Genomic DNA, 27,734 nt, shown 5'->3' with positions numbered 1-27,734 from the left:
GGCTGCGAGAGAGGTCCGAAGTGTCCACCAACTCGACCGGGTGGGTTGCAGGGCCTGTGAGCCGAGGTGACGCGGCCCGCTGCCCATCCGCCACGGGACTGGTGTGTGCGGCTGATGAGGCCGAGGAGGTTCTCGATCTCTGGCTTGGCCGGCCCCCAGAGCGCGTGGTGATCGCCTCCCCCGTTGTGCGCTCCCGGGGCAATGTGCGATGCCGCCGGCGGGTCTTCGATGTCCGGGGTCTCCCCCGTCTCCCCCGTGGACCCTGAGGCGATCCGCGCCCAGAGCGCTGCAAGGGGTGCTCCTCCGCCAACCAGGTCCAGGCCGCCCGCGGTGTATCGAAGAAGAGAGTCTTTTGCTGGAAGACGACCCGGAGGCGGGCCGGGAATTGGAGCTGGTATTGGAGTCCCAGGGAGCGCAACTTTTGTTTCACTTCAGTGTAGGAGCGGCGCAGCTCCTGGACTTCGCGGGTGTAGTCCGGGAAGACCATGATTCTGTGGTTCTGATAGTGGAGGGCATCCATGCGCCGGGCTTCACGGAGAATGGCATCTCGGTCACGGAAGTTCAAGAGCTTGAGGATGAACGGCCGGGGTGGAGCCCCTGGGGGCCTGGGGGCCAGGGAGCGGTGGGCTCTCTCCACCACGAACGAAGCCGACAGGCTGTCCGCCGGCATCCAGGATCGGAACCAGCGCTCTATGAAGTCGTCCGCCCGGCCCGATTCAACTCCCTCCGGGAAACCCACTAAGCGCAGGTTGCTGCGTCGAGCGCGGTTTTCTGCATCCTCGACCCGGCGGTGCAACTCCCTAGAGTGGGTGGTCAGCTCCCGAACCTGATCTTGCAGATGGCGGATGTCGTCCTCGGCCGTGGATATCCGGGACTCGGCTTCCGAAATGCGGGCGGTGGCGTTCCTCAGATCTTGCCGGAGAAGAGCGACGTCCACTTTGACCTCTCCCACCATGCCCTCGAGCGAGGCGCGGGACGAGTTGATGGCCTGCAGGATGGCAGCCAGGTCTGCAGCGGGGGCCGGGGCCTGTTCGCCCGTGGGGCCGGGCCCCTTGTCGGAGGTTGTGAATTTGTCCATCCTGGTTTGGGTGGCCCCGGGCGCCGGCTTGGCGGCCCTGTCCTTACCCATTTCTGGGCCGTCCGTCAGCGAAGGAGGGCAACTAGCCGGTGATACACCTGCGGGACGGCAACGGGCAGCCGGGCTGTCGCGGGACCAACAGGAGGCCCGTCCGGGAGGACCACCGGCCGGGAACGGCTGGGTAGCACCAGCCTCAGCGGTCAAGCCCCGCCGGGCATCTCAGCAAAGCGGGGTCCAGCAATGTAGGTCCCAGTTCCAGGCCCCTGGCCGCCACTCGGGGGCCCCCCAGCCGGCAGTCGCAGGGCCGCAACCTCCGGCGCAGCCCAGGTCTCCAAGGAAACAGTTAGCCAGGTCTCCCCTCAGTCCCCAGGGGGGGCACGGTGTCACTCGTCAGGGTCCGCAGCCGGGAGTCCAAGCGATGGAGGGGGGGGGAAGAGGGGGGGGGACAGCACATACACCCCCCCGGCCGCCGGTATGCGGCCCAAATCAGCGAGGGCCCCCCCGCACCCGGAGTCCGCAGTCAGTCTGGGGCCGATGGAGCCGGTTCCGCGCTGCAACCAGGAGGAGAAGGGAAGGAGAAGGGGGGGGGAGCCGGGGGCCCGGGCCCCCCGGCCGCCGACACACGGCCCGATGGGGGGGGGGGCTCCCCCGCACAGCCAACCCCACAGTTGCCCCGGTGAAGCGGTCGCGGCCAGCCCCACTCACCGCCTGACTTGCCGCTCTGCGCCACGCGGGGGGGTCCGATCCAGCACCCCCGGGGCTCCGGATAGCGTCAGCGGAGCAGGGCAGCACCTGGCCAGTGCCAGCAGCACCCGCGGCAGCCCCGCGGCCACCGCGTCCTCCAGTCCAGCAGTTTCAGGCCTGCACCCCTCGTGGGCGCCGCGGGCTAAATTTCTCAGCGTGCCCGAGCCGCGGTTCCACAGCCGCCAATTCACGCCGTCGGTCTGGTTCCGCGACGGCTAGGGAGGCTCCCAGAGCCCGCAGAGCCCCAGGATTCGGTGCGGGGCGGCAGGGCAGCTTCGCGGACCCCCGCACTCCGAGTGAGCCGGCCAGGGCAGTCCAGTAGAGGAGTCAGCAGGATTTGCGGGGACCGATGCCGGGAGCCTTAGTGAAAGGCGTCCATGCCGGTCAGGCGCCACCTAGCGCTCCGAGGTGGATTTTTTTTATTGCAGATGAAGGACATCATAGCCTCAAATCTATGATTGAAATATCTGCAAACATTAACCGGATCCAATGAGCACAGTTCTCCTGCTGTCTTGTATTCGATGTTTTTAATGTTTGAATTTGCCTCTCGTAGAAAATCCAGTAAATCATCCCAAGCGTACTCGGCACAGCTTAGGGTAACGAACCATGTTGGTGTTCCTAAATTCCGTAACATGCATTTTAATTCACCATGGCGTCGGTACCAATATTCATTTGTCCCATGCTGACAAGCCATCAGATTGATCAGTTGTGTTTCCAAATGATCATCTCGGTGCTGCACTTTCTCCGTAAAATCCTTAGCAGACACATTTTGCAAATGTACTCCACTTTTTAAAATGTGATTTACTGCATAAGACAATGCAGACAAGTCGCTTTCAAATAAAAGATGGAACAAATAAGGAATACTTTGTCGAAATCTGGGATCTTCAGCATATAGTCTTGTAGTCCGATACTCAGAAGCTGGAATCTGTTCCGGACGTTCATCGTATCGTCCTCCTTTTCCTTTAGGAAACAGCTGGGGAAAACATCGAGCTTCCAAGCTCTCCTCCCATACACTCACGGGAGTTCCTTTTGCTTTCTTCATCTGAAATAGATCAATATTGTCTCCCATAACTTCTTTTGAATGAAGAGGATGTATGCTAAAATGTTCATAAATTTCTTCTTCCTTTGACTTGTCCACTTTTTCAATTTGTCCAGTTGGTGTTTCTGTGTCTTCTTGTAAATCTTCTTCTTCTTCTTCTTCTTCTATATAAATTGATTCATACCATTTGTTATTCCTTTTCAAATACAAATTTGCTCTTTGTACTTTCCGTACATCTACCAGCTCCTGCCAAATCTTCTTATTCTTTGTAGGTACACCATTAACCAGAATAATTAATGGTTCAGTTTCCAAAGTATCCGCATCAATAGTTTCCATATTTTTTTTCAAATCCAAGGGCAAATACACCACTCTACCTTTTAAACCTCTCAGTAAATCTGAAGGAGGTAATTTACCAGTTTTGGGCTCCATACGTACTATGGTCTGGAACGGATGAACACATTGAATGAGTATAGACTCATATGTATTTAATTCAGAAAGTTCAGCAGGAATAGCATCCAATTCTAAATTATTATGTACAGCTCTGGTCGGCATTCTATTTTCCTCTAACTTGTTGTAACAGTATTTACAAATACGCTGATCTTCACCCAATTCAAAACAATTTTCAAGAAATATATATGTGGCAAAATCCTTCCACTTATAATTATCTTCATTTTCACTCTTTCTGTAGAGATCAACATGCCTAGTTTGTTTTCTATAATGAGTTCTGCGGCAACAAATACAAGTAATATTTGGTCTTTCATTAGAGATTATTGCAAATTTTGTTATGTGATCATTAAATGTCTTACTTACAGAGGGTTCTACATTCTCTTCCACTTCTTCCTCATTTACTGTGTCCTTCTCTGCACTGTTTTGTTCAGGACCAAAGTAACAAAACTGAATTTCATCAACAACCTTCTCTACATCTGATACCGTTCCACGGAACAGAGCCCTATTCAATTCATCTAACTTTATTGCTGGACTTTTAGCAAAATACAACCGTCTCACAAACTTTCTCATTTCAGTATGATGAACAGCCAGCATCCTAAAATGATGGAAAACACTATTACACACTTTTCTAGATAGACAAGCCAGAGAATGACCCTGCAAACCAGTATTCTCTCTCACTCTGCATGGATCCAGACTTTGAAGCACCTTAATCTTCTGTTTTACACTTTTTTTTACTATATTCTCTTAGAAACTCACGAAATTTATCAATAGATTCCTGACGCACAGTGCAAATACTACTACAATTCCAAGTGTACACTGGGGCTTTAGGACGTCTCCCCATAGCCTCATCCGCCATCACTTGTACCTCATCTCTTGGAACCATTATCTCCTTCTCCATTATGCAACCATTTTTCACTTCATAAGCACGACCTCTGGTGTCAACTGCATGCAGCAAACTATTACTTTGAAAATAACTCTCTTCATTAAAAAAAGGTTCACTACTTGAACTATGCATCCATTTTCCTAAAAACACTTTAGAAAAGTTTGTTCTGTTCACTACTCTTTTCCTTTTGCTATGTGATTTCAGTACATTAACCATTTTGTCTAATGTACGCATCCTATTCAAAATTAAAATGAATAGTTTCCTTTTTAATTCTAATGCCTTTGCTGCAATGGCTTCAATTTCTTTTTTTCTCTTATAAAACTTAGCCTTTTGCTTATATTTCTTCACATCCTTTATCAAATTGGACATAACTCTTCTCTGAAACATTTTTCTACGAATCTCTTTAAACGCTGTTATTCTGTTTAAGTTAATCTTTTTAGTTGCAGAAGGTATATTTGCATTAACTAAATTCTCAATTTTTTCCTGTCCTTTTCGATTGAAATCATTCTTTCCAGTACAGACATTTTGTACATTTTTCCTTTTTTTGAATATGTTCTTTAGAAAAATTTTTGTCTGCTTACCAGAAGATTTTTTCTTTTTCCCAACATGAGCATCTTCAACTAACTTAGGTCCTCCAGTTGTCTTCAAATATAGGTTTTTTTTGTGGTCTTTTTTTACTCTGGATTTTGTAGGCATCTTAAATTTTGTTCACTGCTCTTCAGCAATACCTGAAAAAAACTAAAAAAAAATTCCTTTATTTTATTTAAATATATTACTACATTTGTTTTCACATTAGTCACAAAACGAAATTTCTTTGCCAATTTGAAAGCACACTTACTACTCTTTTTTTTGGCAAGTGATAATCACTTTTACAGACTGACACATTATGAATCCACTTTTCAGATTTTTTAAAAAGCACATGTCCAAACTGCTTTTTCAGACCAGCACCATTTGTAACCTGGGTGACTGCCTACACTCCAGCAAGGGCAACCAGCCTTAGTGATGCTGAATGTATTTGCATTACTGACTGAAACCTCAAACCCCACTCGCTTGTGAATACTGTGCATGATTCCACATGGTAAGCAGCTGGGTGTGTGCTAAGAGTCTGCTTCTGCACTAAAAAATGGCTCCCCCTTTCCTTCTAATGCAACTGTGAAATCACCAGAGCAATACGCAATAAATCTCTGCCTGTAATTTCTCTTTGCACACAGAGTCATGTTTTCACATTAGTCACAAAACGACATTTCTTTGCCAATTTGAAAGCACACTTACTACTCTTTTTTTTGGCAAGTGATAAACACTTTTACAGACTGACACATTATGAATCCACTTTTCAGATTTTTTAAAAAGCACATGTCCAAACTGCTTTTTCAGACCAGCACCATTTGTAACCTGGGTGACTGCCTACACTCCAGCAAGGGCAACCAGCCTTAGTGATGCTGAATGTATTTGCATTACTGACTGAAACCTCAAACCCCACTCGCTTGTGAATACTGTGCATGATTCCACATGGTAAGCAGCTGGGTGTGTGCTAAGAGTCTGCTTCTGCACCAAAAAATGGCTCCCCCTTTCCTTCTAATGCAACTGTGAAATCACCAGAGCAATACGCAATAAATCTCTGCCTGTAATTTCTCTTTGCACACAGAGTCATGTTTTCACATTAGTCACAAAACGAAATTTCTTTGCCAATTTGAAAGCACACTTACTACTCTTTTTTTTGGCAAGTGATAATCACTTTTACAGACTGACACATTATGAATCCACTTTTCAGATTTTTAAAAAAGCACCTGTCCAAACTGCTTTTTCAGACCATCACCATTTGTAACCTGGGTGACTGCCTACACTCCAGCAAGGGCAACCAGCCTTAGTGATTCTGAATGTATTTGCATTACTGACTGAAACCTCAAACCCCACTCGCTTGTAAATACTGTACATGATTCCACATGGTAAGCAGCTGGGTGTGTGCTAAGAGTCTGCTTCTGCACCAAAAAATGGCTCCCCCTTTCCATCTAATGCAACTGTGAAATCACCAGAGCAATACGCAATAAATCTCTGCCTCTAATTCCTATTTGCACACAGAGTCATGTTTTCACATTAGGCCCTTAAACGAAATGTCTTTGCCAATTTGAAAGCACACTTACTGCTCTTTTTTTTGGCAAGTGATAAACACTTTTACAGACTGACACATTATGAATCCACTTTTCAGATTTTTTAAAAAGCACATGTCCAAACTGCTTTTTCAGACCAGCACCATTTGTAACCTGGGTGACTGCCTACACTCCAGCAAGGGCAACCAGCCTTAGTGATGCTGAATGTATTTGCATTACTGACTGAAACCTCAAACCCCACTCGCTTGTGAATACTGTGCATGATTCCACATGGTAAGCAGCTGTGTGTGTTCTAAGAGTCTGCTTCTGCACCAAAAAATGGCTCCCCCTTTCCATCTAATGCAACTGTGAAATCACCAGAGCAATACGCAATAAATCTCTGCCTGTAATTCCTATTTGCACACAGAGTCATGTTTTCACATTAGTCACAAAACGAAATTTCTTTGCCAATTTGAAAGCACACTTACTGCTCTTTTTTTTGGCAAGTGATAAACACTTTTACAGACTGACACATTATGAATCCACTTTTCAGATTTTTTAAAATGCACATGTCCAAACTGCTTTTTCAGACCAGCACCATTTGTAACCTGGGTGACTGCCTACACTCCAGCAAGGGCAACCAGCCTTAGTGATGCTGAATGTATTTGCATTACTGACTGAAACCTCAAACCCCACTCGCTTGTGAATACTGTGCATGATTCCACATGGTAAGCAGCTGGGTGTGTGCTAAGAGTCTGCTTCTGCACCAAAAAATGGCTCCCCCTTTCCATCTAATGCAACTGTGAAATCACCAGAGCAATACGCAATAAATCTCTGCCTGTAATTTCTATTTGCACACAGAGTCATGTTTTCACATTAGGCCCTTAAACGAAATTTCTTTGCCAATTTGAAAGCACACTTACTACTCTTTTTTTTGGCAAGTGATAAACACTTTTACAGACTGACACATTATGAATCCACTTTTCAGATTTTTTAAAAAGCACATGTCCAAACTGCTTTTTCAGACCAGCACCATTTGTAACCTGGGTGACTGCCTACACTCCAGCAAGGGCAACCAGCCTTAGTGATGCTGAATGTATTTGCATTACTGACTGAAACCTCAAACCCCACTCGCTTGTGAATACTGTGCATGATTCCACATGGTAAGCAGCTGGGTGTGTGCTAAGAGTCTGCTTCTGCACCAAAAAATGGCTCCCCCTTTCCATCTAATGCAACTGTGAAATCACCAGAGCAATACGCAATAAATCTCTGCCTATAATTCCTCTTTGCACACAGAGTCATGTTTTCACATTAGTCACAAAACGAAATTTCTTTGCCAATTTGAAAGCACACTTACTGCTCTTGTTTTTGGCAAGTGATAAACACTTTTACAGACTGACACATTATGAATCCACTTTTCAGATTTTTTAAAAAGCACATGTCCAAACTGCTTTTTCAGACCAGCACCATTTGTAACCTGGGTGACTGCCTACACTCCAGCAAGGGCAACCAGCCTTAGTGATGCTGAATGTATTTGCATTACTGAGTCCAACCTCAAACCCTTAAACTATTCTTTTTTTATACCGGTACACCTTAATTTATTGTGAAAACATAGTCCATATTATTTTACATGTTCCTCACATTTAAATTTCTCCCAAAACAGAAAATAATAAACACAACTTCAACAAAAAGAATTGCATTTCTATTATTCATTTCTTAATTTACCATATACATCCCCTCTCAAACTCTAAACTCACCTTTAAAATTAGTTAGTTGTGAAAGAAATGTGGCACTCAAACGGCAGATTATCAGTGCCAGGATCTCTGTTCTTTACACCTCTCTCCTCTCAGCAGAACCAGATAATGGCAAACTTTCCCTCTCTTTTTCCACATATATACATGTTAATTTCAAATCTCAGTGCTTCCCCCTTTTTTTCAAATGTAATCACACATTTCTATTGGTTGAAAACCAACCCTTTTCCAAAAGTACCCTTCCCCCAACTTGACTTCTGCCTAGTACCCTTCCCCCAACTTGACTTCTGCCTGCTACCATAGCAACAGCTCATGGAACACTGCTGTGTGGAGTTAGGTCAGAAGTTTGCCAAACAATGTTTCAATTCCACAGAGCAAGAGTGCTTGACTTTTCTAACCTAACAGCAAATCCATAGTACTGTTCTTTGGTAACACATTTTTCTGTACCAATACAAAACATGCTTCTATAAATTTACACATACAGCCTAGTTTTTAGTGTAGAATGGTATGAAACAGCCAACCAGTTCTTTTTTTAAAAAAAAAATATGTATGCCTCCATTTCCAAACTGTCTCATTTCTTTTTACCATTCTACTGAAATACACCTCCTGAGTGCATCCAGATCTCCTTTGAAGATGTTCACAGTGTGGATTGTAGGACACAGCTATGTCTTCTGGAGTGAAAAGTTTGCAGAGAAAACAGGTATGGTGAGAGACCTTGCTTTGCCAAATGTAGACATTAAATGGATTGGTCAGAGAGGGTTAAAGTGGCACCAATTGATGCCATTGGTGAAATCCTTCATGCAAAACCAACACCCTGACCTCATAATAGTGCACTGCGGTGGCAATGACCTAGGCACTTTGACTGGGGTAGGACTGGAAATGCTTATGAAGGACACCTTTGCACAACTGTTTTCACTTTTCCCTAAAACTGCCTTTGTGTTTTCTAACATATGCCAAAGGCAAAAATGGAACTGGTCCAATCATTTCTGTCCACAGATTGACAAAGCAAGAAAGCACGTCAACAAATCTGTTTCTGCTTTCCTCCGTGACTATGGTATGGGTTCCATTTACCACAACAACTTGCGTTACGACATGCAAGACATTTATAGAGGAGATGGTGTGCACTTCAATGATGAAGGGAACAGAGTCTTCCTCTTGAAACTTAGACTCTGCATCGGTACTTACTTGTAGGTACCACTTAAAAATCACTTCATAAACACAACGGCTCTTTTTAGAGCCCCCTAATATCTAAACACTTAAATCTGCATTTCATTTTTATTTTTATTTTATTTTTTACCGTACGCTTACCGTACGCGTACCCCGCGATTTTTTTTAAAATCAATAAATGTTTTCTTTGTACTTTTCTGTCCTTCTTTGACCCCCTTACAAATGTTAGGGGGTCTGTAACTCTCCTCCTTGCCCCCTTTTCTTGTTATCACTCTTTTTTTTCTGAGTGAAACACACGAAATGGCGGCCGCCGCTTCCTGGTTTCGGCCGATTAGAATGTTTACTAAGATCTAAGAGCCAATCAGAATCGTGCTCGCGCACGCCACCGTACGCATACGGTAAGCGTACCGTAAGCGCACCGTAAGCTGGCTCAGATATATATATTGATTTAAAGGCTATTTTCTCAGAATCTAAAGAACAGATTTACACCAAACCTACAAAAGGCACTTCCTTGACCTGAGGACTACCTCTCTACCAAATTTCTAGTAATTCTGTTCAGCCGTTCGGGCTGACACCTGTCTAAAGGTCCTATGGAAAAATGCATGGGAAAAACGCGTTTTGGGACCCCCCTTTTATCTCAGCCCCCGCTTGACGAATCCCCCCGAGACTTTCAGGGAAGGAGCGGAGCGTAGTGCCCCACCTATTTTGAAAAATTCGCGAGGATTCGGCGACCGGTGCCAAAGTTATTCAAAATAGAATGTTGCGGATTTCCTATGGAAACGTGGTCCTAACTATAACTACCTACTGGCGACCGCCAGTAGGTAATATATATATATATACATATATATATATATACGTAAATCGCCTTTTGTCTCTGCCTCACTCGGGTAGAAAAGGACGGAGAGCGGACCCAAAGGTTGGTGCCAAGTAAAATGATCTTTATTTAAATTTTCGTCAAGCCTGTCCGCCATAACGCGTTTCGACCCCCACTCGGGCCTTGATCACAACAATATATATATATATTCTCAAAATCCAAATTGGATCCTCTTTCGACGTTGGCGCTCCGCATGTAGCGTGGTGCGTATCTCTTCGGCATGATCCAGCCGATATCTATACACCAGACTTAGTCTCTCAGACTAAGAAAGAACACACTCACTCGTAGATTTTTATGAAAACGGCTTTATTTTTCTTGCCAAGCCCAACGCGTTTCACCTCTTCCAGAGGCTTGATCACGGGATGAGATCACATGACAAGTATGTTTCTTTTATGTTTAGCACGCATTCACTTCCTGTTCTATTTTATCTAGTGCATTGTGGTTAGTGAGGTATTTTAGAGTGATATATATTAAGTGCTTGCTGTCAAGTGTTGCCACGCATGCAGGTCTATGAACATTATATTTCTAGTACTTTGGTGTACTTTTTCCTTTCTTGTCATACATCTTTGATCGCCTTTTTTGTTATACAATCCACTATTACATTTTCATTTTAATTCTTTAACTTTATCAGTTCAGAAGTCTGTCATCCTCTTTTCAGATTTTGCTCTTTTTTGCTCTCTGGTGAGCATAACATTCCGAGCTTCATGTAGTTACAAGGGGGATGAATGTCCTTTGTTTATAAATGCACATACAGTTCTTCATTCTGATTCATGCCTCTTGGATCCAGGGTTCTAAAGGTGAGAATATGTTTAGATTCTTTTTGACGGAGGGTTTTCAGCCGATCTCCTCCTCTTTCTGATGTTGGTATCTGTTCCAAAGCCCAATATCTCAAGGCTTCCCAATCGCCGTTGTGAAACTTTTCCATGTGTCTCGCCACTGCATTTGTTCGATCTTTATGAGTCATGGCTCGAACATGTTCTAGGATGCGTTTTTTTACTTCAAAGATTATGCTTCCTATGTATCTTTTATGGCAGGGACATTCAATCATGTATATCACATAAGAGCTTTTGCATGTAAGATGTTGTCGTATCTTCCAGGTCATGCCCTTTTTGATGCTCACTTCCTTCAACGGAGTAGCAATTTTGCAGACCTTGCACTGTTTACATGGCCAGAAGCCTTCCCTTTGTAGCCATAATACGACAGATCCCAGGCCATCACTGAGGAAGAAGCATAGGAAGATGTCGCCTCTTATACATATTAGCAGCTGCTATGATTTGATTGGATACCCCAATACGTGTAACTTACATAGCTATAGAAGCCTCTAGTTCAACCTCTCTATACCACCTCTCCCACTCCTGAACCCACCTACCCCTTCCTACTAAGCCCCCTATATCACCAGCCCCACACTATGGAGCCCATAGGCCTGCACACACTCTCAATCAAATACCCCCCTGTCCTCTCAAAAAAGGCGGCCAAAGACTTTAAAAATAGGCAGTTAAAATCTCACCCCGAAGCACCAATTCCTGACACCTACTTCTCTAATAACACAGGACGCACAACTAACTACATCATTTTCTACACCAAAAGAAGAGCACAATGGAGGAAAGCCTTTCTCACACTATTCGCGATTGCATCCACCAAAAAAACTGCACACGGTCTTACATTACACATCAATCCTTCCCCGTTCTTCATAGCGAATGCCACTATTACCATCTATCATAATGGCATCATCCTCATGCAGGCCTCAGACCATAATCTTCCCATTCTGGATAACATCTTCCCGATCATCAAAGCAAAGGTTGCAAGCCCCTATCCCACCGCACCAACAAACCATTCCCCCAACAATCGGACTGACCTCCTATCTGATTCCGCACCTGGACTTCCCCTAGCGTTATCACATAACAATAATACTCCCAGCCCTGGCTTAGCCGACACCCCATTAAGCAACCTACACCTACATAATTCATATTCGGCCCCCAGCACCATCACAACTACTCCCATACCCACCTCGCCTTATACTGGCACTATCTCGCCCCCAGCCTTCACACACGCCCCCTCGCCCTCCACTAACACCCCCCATCTCCTAAATTACACCGTCTCCCATCCCACTTATAGTATTTCCTCTCCACTTCCAGTACCATACCCAATAACCTCACGGCTGACCTGGCCCTCATCGCTCATCACAAACCCACTCCTGATCAGCATGCAGTCCCGTCTTCCCCTTCTCCCTGCACCACGAAGCGCACAGTCCCGCTGCCTTCTGCTCACATCAACACCCCCTCCCATACCCTATTTACTCCCCCCCTAGCCAATGTCGGCCACTGAGATTTACTGCCTTACATTGAACCAGTTACGACGAAAGTACACATCAATACCCAGACACGTCCCCTCTCAACCACGACAACCCCTACATCAGACCACAGACTGGATAGGATACTTATATCCCTACACCAAATCAAAGAGGACATCCAAACCCTTCACGACCTGATTCTGCAATGACACAAGCCACATACTAAATACACTCAACAGCCATGCACTAGCCCCCTGCCTCAGTCGCCCCCCAGATGGAAAACAGTACCTTACCCCAATGCCCCATCACGTCCTAACAGGAAATCATCCCCCATATCAGCGAAAGATCTTACCTCCCTACTTCGCTCCTACGTACCCTCACCCCCTCCCTTGGAACCTATGCAGACAGACGACCTGCAAAAATTGTCCTTTATCCAACCCATCCAACCCAATGCCTCTAGAGACTCGAGACGACATACTCCTAGAGGTATTGTTGAAAACAACCTCAAGAGGGTACCCATCCTCCATAACCACAACACTATTCCCTCTATGACCCAGCTCAAATGTATCCTACTAAACTGTAGATCTGCATCGCGTCATGCCACAGACATAGCTGACCTCATATTAACTACTGAACCCGATCTCATAATTTTGACTGAAACCTGGCTAAACAATTCCTCCACGCCCCTCTTAGACATACTAGTTCCCCCTAATTATTACATCACTAGACTTGACAGACTAGATAGGTCAGGGGGTGGCATTGCCTGCATCCATAGGAACTACCTCTCGGTGAACCGCATCAACTCACCGGTGCTTTCCTCCTGTGAGTAACTTTGCCTAGACATCACAAGCAATAACAAGCCTCTATGCTCTCTACACTGAAACAATCCCATCTTCATCGAAAATGTAATGCATATCATAGCCGCAAATGTCGGACAACAAAATACGCAAATCTTCCTGGGGGACTTCAACCTCCACTGGAACGTTCCGGATGACCCTGAGGTCAATAGCCTCAAAGCTTTTCTGTCCGACCTTAATTTGGCCCAAATTTGTGATTGCCCCACCCACGAAAAGGGTTCCATCCTCGACCTAGTAATTGCCAAAACAGACTCTACCCAGTTGGAATCGATCCTCCCTTGCGACTGGTCTGACCATCACATAATTACTTTCCACATCAAGAAGGAAATCAAGCCACTCTCTATCCAACTGATGAGAACGAAAATTTGGAAGAGGAACCTAGAAAACATTACCCCTGCCTTTCTCACAACCGCTAGTCACACCCTCACACCCCCACTGGATGGTCTAAAGGATGTACATGTTCTAACCAACCACTACTTTCACTCTATGAACCAGGTACTAGACAACTTAGCCCCACTACAACTGAAAAGAGTCACTGCAAAAGGATCAAACCCCTGGTATGATGGTAGGCTAAATGAAGACAGAAGATCTCTAAGAACAGTTGAAATACAATGGAGAGCTGCTCCATCGGCTGCCCACCTCAAATTGCTAAGAAGTAAAAGAAATTCCTATTATAGAAAGATTAGACGATCGAAAGCTGACTTAATTCGTCAACAATTAGACCAAGCCAAGAATCGTCCCAAAAGACTATTCGAAATAATCAAAGCTCAATCCAAGGGTGTCTCCCATTCTCCCCAAGCTGATCCCGAAACACTTCCCAATTGTGAGGATCTTGCATCCTTTTTCTCAACTAAGACTGAAAACTTAAAGACAGTCCTACTTAACGATCTTTTATCACATACTGGCCCACAAAGGAGTGGCGCACCGAACACACCTAGTATCTCGATAATATGCCCTACAAAGCTAGAACTCAAGAACAATGCCTCCTGGACCGACTTCAGCTTCTACAAAGAAGAAACTATTTTAAAAATGATCACAGCACTGAATCCTTCCAATCACTTCACAGACCCTCTCCCAGCATCCCATTTAATAACCTTCACTCCTCTGCTATTGCCCCTATGGACCAGGATTATAAACACTTCTCTTTCACAAGGAATCATCCCAGACATCCTCAAAGTTGGTCAAATATCCCCCATCCTAAAAAACCCATTGGCGGACCCATCTGACCTGAATAACTATCGCCCAATTTCCAACATCTCGACCCTCGCCAAACTGCTAGAAAAATGCATCCACGTGCAGCTTAGTAATCACATAGATCACTTCAACCTGCTCGATCAATTCCAATCAGGCTTTCGATCAGGGCACAGCACAGAATCAGCCATGACCCACATAATTGATGAAGAGCTACAAATATTAGATCAAAACAAGGGATGCCTGCTAATCCTGCTTGACTTATCCTAAGCCTTCGACACAGTCAAACATGACAATCTTCTAGATCTCCTGAAACACAGGATGGGACTATCTGGTACTGTGTTAAACTGGTTCACGTCTTTACTCCAAAACAGAACACAAAGATTCAAGATTAACCAATCGTTATCCAACCCCTCCCCGGTCACTCTGGGAGTACCCCAGGGTTCATCCCTTTCCCCGACACTCTTCAATATGTTTATGGAACCTCTCACCGAGCTTCTCAATTCATCAAACATCCAATATCACATGTATGCCGACGATACACAACTCTACATTAAGGTCCACTCACTTGATGACATCAAGTCCCTTTATTCAACACTCCATAAAACACAGACCTGGCTGGCAGAAATTCATCTAAAACTAAACTGTCTAAAAACTGAATTTCTCCTAATCGCCCCTCCCAACCAAACAACCACCATCCTTGAGTGGATGAAGCACATTACAGCACTCGATGGTCAACCTATCATCATTGATTCAGCTAAATCACTGGGAATAACCTTGGACAATAAGTTAAATATGCAGAAGCACATCAGCGCTGCAACCAAAGGAGCTAATTTCCAGATTAACACCTTGAGAAAACTGAAACCCTTCATACCGGCCAGTGACTTTAAACAGGCAGTTCAATCTCTAGTAATTCCCAAAGTGGATTATGGAATTATTGCTCTTTGCGGCCTACCCAGATCAACGACCGCTCCTTTAAGAGCCACAATCAATACAGCCGCTAGGCTCATCACAGGCTCCAAACGAAACTGCCACATCTCGCCTGACCTTTGTGCCCTCAACTGGCTTCCTTTTGAGGCCAGAATTCATTTGAAAATCGCCTGTATGACACATAAGGCCGTACATCACAAAACTCCGAGATACCTAGCGGAGAAATTGGTACTATCGGGTGGTAACAGATCCACCAGGAGCTCCAACAATCTTCTACTTAAACCACAACGGTTCTCCAAGAAGAAAACATACTACAGCTCCTTCTTAGGAATAGCTCCCAGGTTTTGGAATGCCTTGCCCCAAGAAACAAGACTTAATCCATCCGCAGCTTTTTTTAAAAAAGAAGTGAAATCTATTCTTCTGGCCAAATTCACTTGACTCATTGATATTCCCCTGTAAATACGTGCTATTCGTGTATGCTCACCTTTACTGTATTCACCTATTTCACGATAGCTATTCGTTTTTTATGTTGATATCTCTGTACTGTAAAGCGCTCTGATACCTGCAAGGGTCTTGTTCGCGCTATATAAAACTGCTAAAATAAATAAATGTTTTTTTAGGAACATCTTGGAAGTGGCTGTGGTCAATTTGGTCCCCGATGTTTCTAGCTCTTTTATATGATATTTCTGGATGGTCTCCTATAATGTCCGCCATTGTTGTGTCCAATTTTAAAATGCCCCAGTGTTTTCTGATTATTTTGATCAGTTTTTTGTTCTCTGCACTGTATGTCATAATCAGTCTGATTTTATGAACATTTCTTTTTTCTTTTTTCTGTTGTAAGATGGTATTTCGATCTTGGATCAGCACTCTGTTCAGGCATTTGATGACTACCTTCTTTGGATATTTTCAAGCAAGGAAGCGATTACTTGCATCTCTACTATTCCTGAGAAATTCTTGGTTATTTGAGCAGTTTCGTTTGAGTCTTAGAAACTCCCCATATGGGATGCTCCACTTCAGATTTTCATCGTGGAAGCTCTCCCCATGTAGTGTGGCGTTTGTTGCAGTGCTTTTTCTGTGCAAAGTGGTCTGTAAAGTGTCATTCTCTATGTATATTTCTGTATCTAGGAATATAACTCTTTCTGAGCTTATGTCACATGTGAACTTCAATTTAGCTGAGGAATCGTTCAGTTTATCAAAATATCTAATAAACTCTTCTTTGGTCCCGTTCCAAATAATCAAGAGATCATCTATGAATCTCAGCCATAGTATGATTTTCTCTCTCCACTCATACTTTGCAGTATTCCATGCTAGATTTTGTTCGAACCAACCCATCGTGAGGTTCGCATAATTTGGTGAGAACGAAAATCCCATTGCACATCCCCTTGTCTGTCTATAGATCTGTTTGTTGAATAGGAAAATGATGTTGTTTAGACACAGTGAAATCATTTCATTCAACATCTCATTGTGTTCTTTGTACTGTATGTTGCGTTTTCCCAAATAATATTTACAGGCTTCTATTCCAATAGAATGTTCAATGTTGGTATATAATGATACCACATCCATTGTGATTAATTTGTAGCCTGATCTCCATTTCACTTTATCTAATTTCTTCAGTAAGTCTGTTGTATCTTTTAGATAAGATGTGAGGTCTTTCACTAGGGGTGACAAAAAATGATCGATATAGTTGGATATTGGTTCCAGTAAAGAGTTATTCGCGGAGACTATGGGTCTGCCCGGCGGTTTTTCTCGATTTTATGCACTTTTGGAAGGCAATAGAAAGTTGGTAATGTCGGATGTTTCTTGTCAAGATATCTGTATTCATCTTCCATCAATCAGGCCCTTTTGTCGCCAGTCTGTGAGAAGCTTGTTTAGTTTACTTTGTAGTTCTATTGTCGGATCTTTATTTAATAGTGCATAACATTCCCCATCTGACAGTTGGCGTTTTACTTCTTCGATATAGTCAATTTTGTTAAGAATAACAATATTTCCGCCGTTGTCTGCCGGTTTTATTTCAATCGTTTTGTCGTGTTGCAAATTTTTCAATGTCTCCTTTTGTTTTACATTCAATTTATTCTTGCTCCTGTTCGGTGTTATTCTGTAAAGTTCTTCCACTATTGCTTCATGAAATAAGTCTATTTTATTCCCAGGGGGTAAAACTGGGTAGAATTTAGATTTCAGTTTGAGCCCACTTTCACTAGCCCCTTCCATGGGTATTGTGTTTTGCAGTTCTGATATGGCTTCTTTTTCATGGGAATCAGATGTTACTCCCATCGTCATTAAAGTTTCTAATCCTTGTGCATCTTCTACAAGTAGTTGATTCTGTTTTTTATAAATATTTCTAGGATCTATTGTTTTTGGGTTCTCTGCATATATTTTTGCAAGTTTCAACTTCCTTGTGTACTTGTACAAGTCTATTCTTGTCTCTGCTATACTTAGATGTGACATGGGGCAGAAATTTAAGCCTTTTCTAAGGACTTCATTTTCTTGGGGAGTCATCTAAATATATATATATATATATATATATATATATATATATATATATATATATATATATATATATATATATATATATATATATATATATATATATATATATATATATATATATATATATTTAGATTTCAATTCATTTCTTAATATGAACTTCCTGCTGTCACTGAACAGTTCTGAATTATGAAACTCACACATATTTTGGAACCCTCTGATAGTACTGAAGAAGCTTTCCTCAATTGTCGCAATTTCTGTAGATTAGACTGGTTGAATGCTAATTCATTTTATTTAGTTTAATTCGAAATCCATCAAATAATACCTTTTAGCCATTGTACAATTGTCACAATTCCTCTCCTGAATTCTAGGATACTTCAGTCTTTAAGTAGTTAATTTTCCTCAAGAAAGTTGACTGACTGAATTTTATTCTCATTTAAACGCCAAACTCCAGCCACTTGAAAACAAACTGAAACGCTACTCACAGTAACCTTTAACTTCTCTGAGACACACGCGCAAAGACTCGGAAGTGTTTCACTTGGGTTTCCTCACTGCTGACTGGCGCGCTGAGGAGACACTGCTTCCACCTCAGAAGTCACAGTTGAAGTGCGATGAGCGCTAGTCACTCGCGCGCACTTGTCTTCTCTTAGTCTTGGCAAACTAGACCGCTCACCTTCCTTCTTTTGCACGTCGACCGCCATCTTGGAATTCTCACGAGGAAGAGCCTGAAGAGTCTTAAGCATTACCTTGTCTAGCAATCTTCGGAATGGATACAGCTTCCTCCATCTAGGATAGCAGCTAGCCTACGGTATGTAACTCTTTTTTTTTTTTTCTTTGAGATTGTCGCCAAACAGAATCGTGGGTTCCTGACACAGGGCTAGGTCTTTTGGGCTTTTCCTAACTGCCCGGTCCCATCAACAGTCCTGTTGCCCCTTCTGCAGCCATAGTCGGGACACATATGGGCATCTGCAATACTAGACATACTTGACAGCCCAGCAGCCTGCCCAGTCCTTTCGTTGACAAAGTCGCGGATCCTAAATAGGACCCTGAAGGCAGACCCAGAGTGCTGTCCAGTGATACACCCCTATGGCTGCTACAGCCTCTAAACCCTTTTATTGCATCCTCCATCCAGCACAGCCATTCCATTGAGGGCACAGCAGGATCAGGCACCACTTGCCCCTGTGGTCTTCTATTACTTCCAGCAAGGGAGTGCTTAAAACTGTGCTGAAAGGGTACGCCCTTCCATTCATGGAAACACCACCGCAAAGGTGCCAAGAATAGCTGACAGCATACTATCTCTCTTTGCTCTGTCAGGAAGGGCAGGCTATTATTGCCATAGGACCTATCAAGAGTGTGCCTGCATCAGAAGTAGAGGTAAAGAACAACAAATCTCAACAGGTATAATTATACTGGACAATTATAGATGCATGTACAAGACATTTACAGGGAGGAGGGAGGGAGACTCTGGCAAGAATTTTTTTAATAGTGCACTTGGCATCATATATTTATAACATGAAATTAAAGTACAGTTGTAACAGCACTGTAGGCATGAAATGCAAGAAAACAACCCGAATTGGACTAGGTGCTTAAACCTGTAGGTGACACACAAAGTGTTCAAAACTGCTCTCGCTCAGAGGTGAATTCTGCCTCAAGTTGAATTCAGGACTTCTGTACGTCTTTCCGTCAATTGCACTCCAGCCCTAAACTCATTCTAGTGGCTTTAGATTGGCCACAGAGAGTATGGTATTCTGAATTCCTGAGCATGAGCATCAATCCTCCGACCAGGCTTTCCCTTCGGGAGGATATCCTGACGTAGAAACATGACTGGTGCCTGCACATGCCCGAACATGCACACACTCCACCTTCATGCATGGAAATTGAGTGGTGATCGTTGAGAGTTTTACGTTCTTACTCCCGAGGTCTGCGATGTCATCTTGGCAGCCAGGCATAGCTCTACTAAAACTGTATACTCATGCAGTTGAAATAAGTTTGTGGCCTGGTGTTCCTGATGACATGTCTGCACCGATGTCGTTGGTGTTGCTGTTAGTTCTCTATTTAGCTGGCAAGGCCTTGCCCTGAGCACTGTATGGGTTACGTGTTGGCCATTTCGGCTTTGCTGGATCAACCCTTCCTGTTCAATCGACCAGTCGAGACTCGTTTTCTGTAATGATTGCAACATTTACTCGCTCCTTCACCTTTCGTAATGCCCCAATTGGATCTCTATCTAGTTCTCATGTGGTCTCCCTCCGAGCCTCTACACAGCTGTTCTCTCTGGCACTTTACTTTAAAAACGGTATTTGTAGTGGCCATTACATTGTCACCGAACCTCAAGCTCTTTCGATTCACCCTTCATATGCAAGCTTTTTCTCCCGACAAACTAGTCATTTGGACGTGTGCCTTATTCCTGCTGAACTTTGTCAACCCATTCCGTGTGTGTCAGAGTATTACTCTCCCTACATTTTTCGCTCCACCTCATCTTTTCAAGAACGAGGAGAGACTCTTTCGCTTGGACCCGAAGAGAGCTCTCTCGTTTTACATTGATCACACTGAGGATAATCAGGAGGTTGGCCAGTTCATCGGGTTCACTGGAGCAAAAAAGTGCAAGGCTTTTGCAGAAGCAGACCATCTCTCTCTGCATTTGGCTCTGCTATGCATCAGCTAAGAAGCAACCTCCTGAAGGCTTGCGGGCCCATTTCCACCATGGCCAGGGCCACTTTTATTGTAGTGGCATGCGGGGTACCTGTCCTGGACATCTGCCAAGCTACACCTTGTCAGTCCCTCAACACGTTATGAAGCACTACTGCTTGGACATTCAGGTCCATTGTGCGGGACATTTCGCCCGTTCGGTCCTCCAATACATTTAGTTAAAGGCAAGTTGCAGACCCTCATCCTACCAGGCATTGTTTGGGTATTTATTCTAAGGTGAGGAATCTGCAATTAAAAGTCTCTATCAGAAGATGAAGTTACTTACCTTCTGTAACGCTTTTTCTGGTACATACTCTAACCGCAGATTCCTAACTGCCCCTCCTCCCCGTTCTGCGAACTGGGCTCTTCACCTAAAAGGTTCCATTAGACACTGCAAGCTGGTCAAGCCTTGGTTTTTACGTGGCTCTGTATTTTTGGTGCAGAAATAGTCACGAAAGAAACTGATGTAATCGCTCTGGAATTGTGCTTGTATGGGTACTGCGACCACGGCCAACATGGAGCAGATAGACACTACCTATCAAAGCACAGAGGTACTGCTCAAAATGTTCTGGTCCCAGTCTGACGCCTAGAGAATATTCTAAAGTGAGGGATCTGCGGTTAGACGACGTCTCTACCATAAAACGCGTTACCGAAAGTTTGTAACTTGTTCTATATATTGCCCTTCCTTTAAAAAAATAGGCTTCTTTTGGTGACTTTGTATGCATTTTTTAAACAAAATACCTTTTAAATAAAATATACGCTTAAAGCGGCAAATCTAGATGGTTTAGGCTGTTCAAAAACTTCTATTTTTCCCCAAAAATGACTTTATTTCAAAACTGAGATCTCAGGTAAGAAACTCTTTTATATCTCTTAAGCATTCTTATGTAACAGGTAGGAAACATGTTTTTAGACACTAAGGGCCTCATGTAGGTAAATTACATTTACCACTTCATAAATACCGAATCATACCGATTCGGTATTTATGAAGTGGTAAATACAATGTAGGTAAAAAGTCGGTAAATATTACCGAATCGGAAAAATTCGGTAATTACCGAATCGGTATTTACCGATTCGGTAATGAGGCATACCTTCCCATTGATTCCTCAATGGGAAGGTATGCCTCATTACCGAAACGGTAAATACCGATTCGGTAATGGGGGGAGCACAGTCAAGGGTGGCAGGGTGTCACATTGACACCCTGTTGCACCCCTGATTCCTGCATGTGTGCACATGTGGCACACATACATGCCCTGAGGGCATGTATGTCTGCCACATTGCACACTTAAACGTGCACAAAAATGCTTTTTTTCACCTATTCGTCATTTACCACCAACCTTTAGTTGGTGGTAAATAACGAATCCTCACACCCACGACACACTCCCCCTACATCTCAATCCATGATTCGGTATTTACCGATTCGGTAAAATTACCGATTCGGTAATTTTACCGAATCGGTAAATACCGATTCATGAAATGAGCCCCCTACATCTCAAAAGCCCAAATACCGGTCGGTAGCGGTATATTTACCGAAAATCGGCCGTTACCGACCGGTATTGGGCTTCCTACATGAGGCCCTAAATCTTATTCTCCAATCATTGTCATCAATTTGAGTTCTTTTGTGATTTGACTTCTGCACATAGCATTATAAATTTTGATCTTGGGTGTTAAAGTTTGTTGCTATTGTGTTTTGTAGATTTGAACTCTTCGGATTCAGACGAAGATGCAAATTGCACTTTTATGATCCAGCCAGCAGGAGAGAAAGAACCTAAAATTGGTGAGGTTAATCTTATTTGCATAATATTAAAATGTGCTGTGAACCAAATGAGTGCAATTAGTGTACGGGCCCCATCTTACATTCTTAACTTTCTTAATTTTCAACCCTATACTTCTTACCCCTTCAAACAGTCCCTTATTATTTTTTCTTCTGCGGATTGCTCCACAGGCGTGGCAAAGACTATATGAATGGGCTAAAACAAACAAATCCATCAAATAGATAGCAAGAAAATCAGTGGCACAACAAAAAGCCATGGAATGCAAAGGCTGGAGTTTCTTTCCAGGTCAGTTATCAACCGGTCCTCTATGAGTCTACGTGCCCTATCTGGAGAGCTTAGTCTTAAAGGAAAAGAAAAGTAATTTACCGGGGAGAAACATTAAGTTACAAGGCTCCCAATCTGTGAAGGATTTCTAGCCTAGTCAGGATATTGATACTCCAAGGAGAAATGGCTGAAATCAGCCTCTGTAATTTACCAGGCCAACCATAGCAATGCTAAGATACATCTTCTCGTAGCAAGGCTAAAATTATTGAGGTACGATCCATGCAATATTTTAATCTGTTTATGTTGCTGAGACTCTGAAAGAATTCCTCCATTTTTCTTCTCCATATGCGTTTGAAATGTGTAATACCATCTACAGTGTGTGTAGGACAAATCCACCAATGGATGGCATGTGTTAACCTAATGGAGATCTGAAATTTTCTAATGGGCAGAATTAAATTATACTCCCTTGCATGGAGATGTAGAGCATTTTAATGTTTATTTTCCAAAATTCAATTAGCATGCTCAATTTCATAATTCTTTTATGAATGCTTCACACAAAGATGCCTTTATACAAATCGATTTACTCTCATTCTAATCCAAATATTTAAAGATTGCATGTGGCCCTCCCAGGTAATAATAACCCAGAAGAATCTTGCAACACTTGTTCATCTGGTTTTACTCACACTTTTCCTTCATATACTTTTTTTCTTTGTCGACTGTGACTTTTGCTTGATGATCACTATTTATATTCGTGGACTTTTCTTAGTCTGCAGTACTTATGTCAGCAAACTAATGGTGGCAGATGTTTGAATCTCAGGTATTCTCTTTCTTCAACAAGTTGTTTATCTTTTTGCTGCATGTCTTTTTCAAACAGCAGAATGTAATCTAGCAGATATTCCTTTCAGTGACCATCAGCTTTGGGGTTTTTCCTATCGTATTTTAAATGTTCCTTCTTTAATGGGGTAATAGTTTTATTTTATTTTCTATTTATTTTATTTTCTATTTGTGTGCTCATTCACTGTGCTTTCTGTCATTTCTGTTCTAATATCCCATGGTGGTATATCTGAGTGTATGCTTATCCGCAAAGTATGGTTTTAAAATGCATTATTAACAGCCAAAATATTTGCCTTTTCTATAGTAAAACAACATTTTGTGTTGCAACAGTGCACTGGGAAAGGGACATGCCTCTTACTTGGGGAGGAGGGAACGTGAACTGCACACCACATCTCTGTATTCTTCTCCCTCTATGTCTCGAGTTGCAAGCAGCTTTAAAAAGAGTTCTCATTTCAGATTATACCTTGAGTCCATTTATTGTGCCCATTGCTCAAACAAAACAGAAATGATAAAGAGCATCTCTTTTTACCAAAGGTGGAGTAACATAATTGTAATGCACTACGAGTCATTTTTCACTTTTTGGTTTTTGCCTGACCTCCTTGTGTGTCCTTATGCCTGAATTTCTTCTTTAAACCAGCTTGCCTTCTTGAAAGAACAAAAGAAGCAGGTTATCAGTCACAGTGCCTCATTTTAGCACAGATTTGAAAGGGAAAGTGTGGAAAGGTGGCCTGGCCAATTAACGCTTGGGGTGGATATGGCAGGAGCTAGCTGAAATACTGCAGAAAATGCTGGTAGGTCTTGGAGGGTGGGTGTAAAAAAGGAGTCACCCACTTGTCATGCTGATCTTTGAACTATGAAAAGGTGCTTGTGCTTTCTCAGAGTCAAGCCATGTTGTGTGTTCACCTGCCTTTTGCAGTTGGCATCATAACTGTATGAAATCTTAAACTTGAGCAAACAGTGCTGGTGATGCAGGTTGAAGGGCCACCCCCCTTTTGACGATGTGAAGCTCAGATGGATTTCAGTCCTGTGTGGTAAGGCACGTCAGGACTTTGCATGTGGTAAGATCGACAGTGGGGGCTCCTAGTAGTGGCTGGACTAGGTAGTCATTGAGAGTATTCTTTTTGATGAGAAAAAAAGTGTGGACCTGCATGAGCCAGAGTAAGTGATAAAGAGGGATGCAGTCAGCTTGGTGAGATTAATGTGTTTACTTCTTTGTTAAAATACAGTCCCCTGGGTTCTAATACTTGTTTCTCGGGAACAAACCTGGAGTCATGGGTGTATCTCCTGCATTACAAAGGCTCACTTCAACAGTTTTGCATAGTTATTCCCCCTAAATTCACGATTTCAGACATTAATACAAGGCAAATGCAGGCATTCAGCTCGTATCCTGAACCATTTCAGCCCATCTTAGAACTGTCTCTAAAAAGAAATATTGTGGTGGTAAAGAAAAAAAGCAATGGCGGGCAAAAGGGAGATGGGAGCGATACCTAAGCATAGAAGGGAATGTCTCCCTCTGACCTCAAGACCAGTAAAGCATTAATTGGGACAATAAAGATGGTAAGACTGGCAACTCTAGAGAAAGGGTGGTTGGGTGTCCCTAGTGGCATATAGTTAATGCATACAGAGGCTAATACGTTCACTAGGAAGATGGCTTCCCTTGACAATTTACCCCAGCTCCCTATCCACCTGAAACTCACAGAAGGGAGAAAACAAGCCATAAGGAAGAAATTGCTTCAGTCTTCTTCAATCTTCCTAGACATCAGCTCTAAACGTAAATGTTTTCTTACATCACTGAAGGGAATCTGTGGATATCTCACCAGGTTGTATTTGTTGCCGTAGTTGATCATGGCCTCATATTGGCACAGCGATACTACCAAAAACCTATATGCCCACCCCCATACATCATCTGAAGTACCAAACTCTGTGATTGCTGCAACTGACTAAATTGTTGGAAGTGACCACTGCTTTTCTCTGTTGGGTTATGTGTTTCACTCAAAGTCCTACCGTCCAGACTGTTGGCCAGGAGGAAAATCATAATCTAAAACCGACTCTGACTCCAGACTTTGATACACCTCTTATATTTAGGAAGTATACCTTGATAGTGTGCAGTTGTATACCCAGCACCGTATTGGGGCCTCTGTGCTTCATTCTCCACTATATGGTGGTCTTTTGCCAGTAGTGGTGGTGAAGTGCAGTGCCAATAAGACTTTGTTAGTAGAAAACGGTTCTTTGGTGATCTATTCTCCTTACATTAAATCTCTGTGGCATCCGGTCACGAATATGTCCCACAATCACGATATTTTGAAACATAGAGCAAATATTTATTCTATCACTTAATAACTCTGAACAAATCAGACTGCTACTCACCTCCGGTTTTCCTGTGCTCTGGTAGTGAGAATTCACTACTCTCAGCAGTCTTTCTCCATCCTTTTATTGGGACCTCTGCAAGTAAAGCTGTCTATGGATCCTGACAGAGGAACCTATTTGGTTATTGATGGTATACAGCTTTCAGCTTCTGCAAAAATACATGTTCGAGGCATATGAGCTGTAGATTGTATACTTTAGCATAGATCGCCATCTGGTGTTGGGCTTGGATGTTTGCACTTTGTTTTTGTTCAAAGAAGTCTTTGTAGTCACAAGATAGGTGACTCTTCCTTATGGTGATAGTGAGCATGGGCATCGATTCCATCTTCAGATTGTTTTTTTCTGCCATCGGGTTCGGATGTGACTGCGCTCCGGGTTGGTGTCGTTATTGAAACCCCCTTCGATGCGCAATCACTCACCGCTCGACGGTATTGTCTCGATCGCGTTTCCCTTTCGACGCGCATTCTCCTACAATCAAGCTACTCGACTTTGACGCGGGCCGTTGATCGTACTCGCGCCGACCACGTCGGACTTCAATGGAACAGACTCCCTTCAAGAAATGTCCCCAGTTTGGTGCTAAGTTCCTACACGAGGTGTGTAATCTCTGCCTCTCTCCGGAGCACGAAGAGAGCATCTGCAAGGCCTGTTCATCCTTCAGGTCCAAGAAAACCATCCGTGATCATCCGACTCGACGCCACGAAATGTCCCGGGGAAGCAGTTTGATACCGGACATCTTCGAACCAGGTCCCGATACCCTTCTACAACAAGGAGTTGAGGAAGAACAGATCCCAGTCTCCGAGGCCGATGACTCTGACGACGCAGTCACTCCAGCTAAGCGGTCCGTGAGTACCGAGACCCCTGTCCTACCCACTCCCACACAGGAGGCTCCAGTAACACCATCGCCCTCGGGCCCAGGTCCACACCGGCCAAATATTTCAGATGCCCCGCCCTCCGGCCTGCCTGTGAATCAAAAGACAAGCCAACCCCACTCCGGTACCAAAAAAACACCTCCGGCACCGAAGCCCAAACCCATAAATGTATCACATCCTTCAACACCGGCACCGAAAACACCTTTGGCGCCGAAACAGCCAAAGGACAAGCCTTCGGAGCCAAAACAGCCAACAGGCAAGTCTTCGGAGCTGAAAAAGGCCTCGGAGTCGAAAACTCCGACACCTAAGCCTAAATAGTCAAAAACCCCTCCTAAGGCAAAGGAACATCCTGAGCATAAATCTTCGGCTCCATAAAAGGACACTGAATCCAAACACCCTTCGGCACCAGGTCGTCCGGATCCGATGCAAAAAACTATAGTTATTGACCCAGACACTGGTCATATTACTTCCACACCAAAAAGGAAATCGGACCATTTACAAGATTCTCCAGTTCCTCGGAAAAAAAGAGTAGGCACTAATACCTCTCCACCTCTTTCTCCTCTCCCACCCTCTCCTCCTCCTGCTGATCCCAATGTATCAATTTATCCAGTACATTCCCCACAACCCACATCTTCACCTCCACCACCAGATGACGATAGTGATTATGGGGATGAGAACACAAATCAACAAGGGGATGATGATGACACACATACCACCCCAGAAGATCCAGATCCCTGGCAGGATTATAATACTGATCCGGATATACAAAATGACCCGGACCTATATCCCTTTCGGCCATCCCCACCAGATGACAATGTGGGGTTTGCGCAACTAATTACCAGGGTTGCACAATATCACGGAATACAATTACATTAAGATGCCCTAGAGGAAGACTTCCTATTAGAGACTTTCGCTCAGCCACAAAAGTCTACACATACCCTACCAATATTAAAGGGCTTACTTAAACATGCCCTGGAAGTGTTTAAAGACCCCGTCCAGGCCAGGGTTCTTAACCCCAGAATAGATAAGAAATACAAAGCAGCTCCCCACGACCCAATATACATCAAGGGTCAGGTCCCTTTAGGCTCACTTGTGGTGTCTAATGCACATAAAAGGGCCAATTC

At 43.7% G+C, this 27,734-nt stretch overlaps 1 protein-coding gene across 5 annotated transcripts in view; it reads left to right on the top strand.

Annotated features, from left to right (window-relative positions):
• CENPC (centromere protein C) overlaps window positions 1–27,734 on the top strand; it is a 1,046,742-nt gene that overhangs the window by 742,050 nt on the left and 276,958 nt on the right. For all 5 annotated transcript variants that reach the window (XM_085636509.1, XM_085636507.1, XM_085636508.1 and 2 more), the window contains one exon: window positions 22,201–22,281. In XM_085636509.1, coding sequence (XP_085492635.1) covers window positions 22,201–22,281 — 81 coding nt within the window. The remainder of the gene's footprint in view (window positions 1–22,200; window positions 22,282–27,734) is intronic.

The sequence above is a fragment of the Triturus cristatus genome, chromosome 2_1 (assembly GCF_964204655.1).
Source record: "Triturus cristatus chromosome 2_1, aTriCri1.1, whole genome shotgun sequence".
In the NCBI taxonomy this organism is placed as follows: domain Eukaryota; kingdom Metazoa; phylum Chordata; class Amphibia; order Caudata; family Salamandridae; genus Triturus; species Triturus cristatus.
This window is presented reverse-complemented; position numbering and strand designations above follow the sequence as displayed.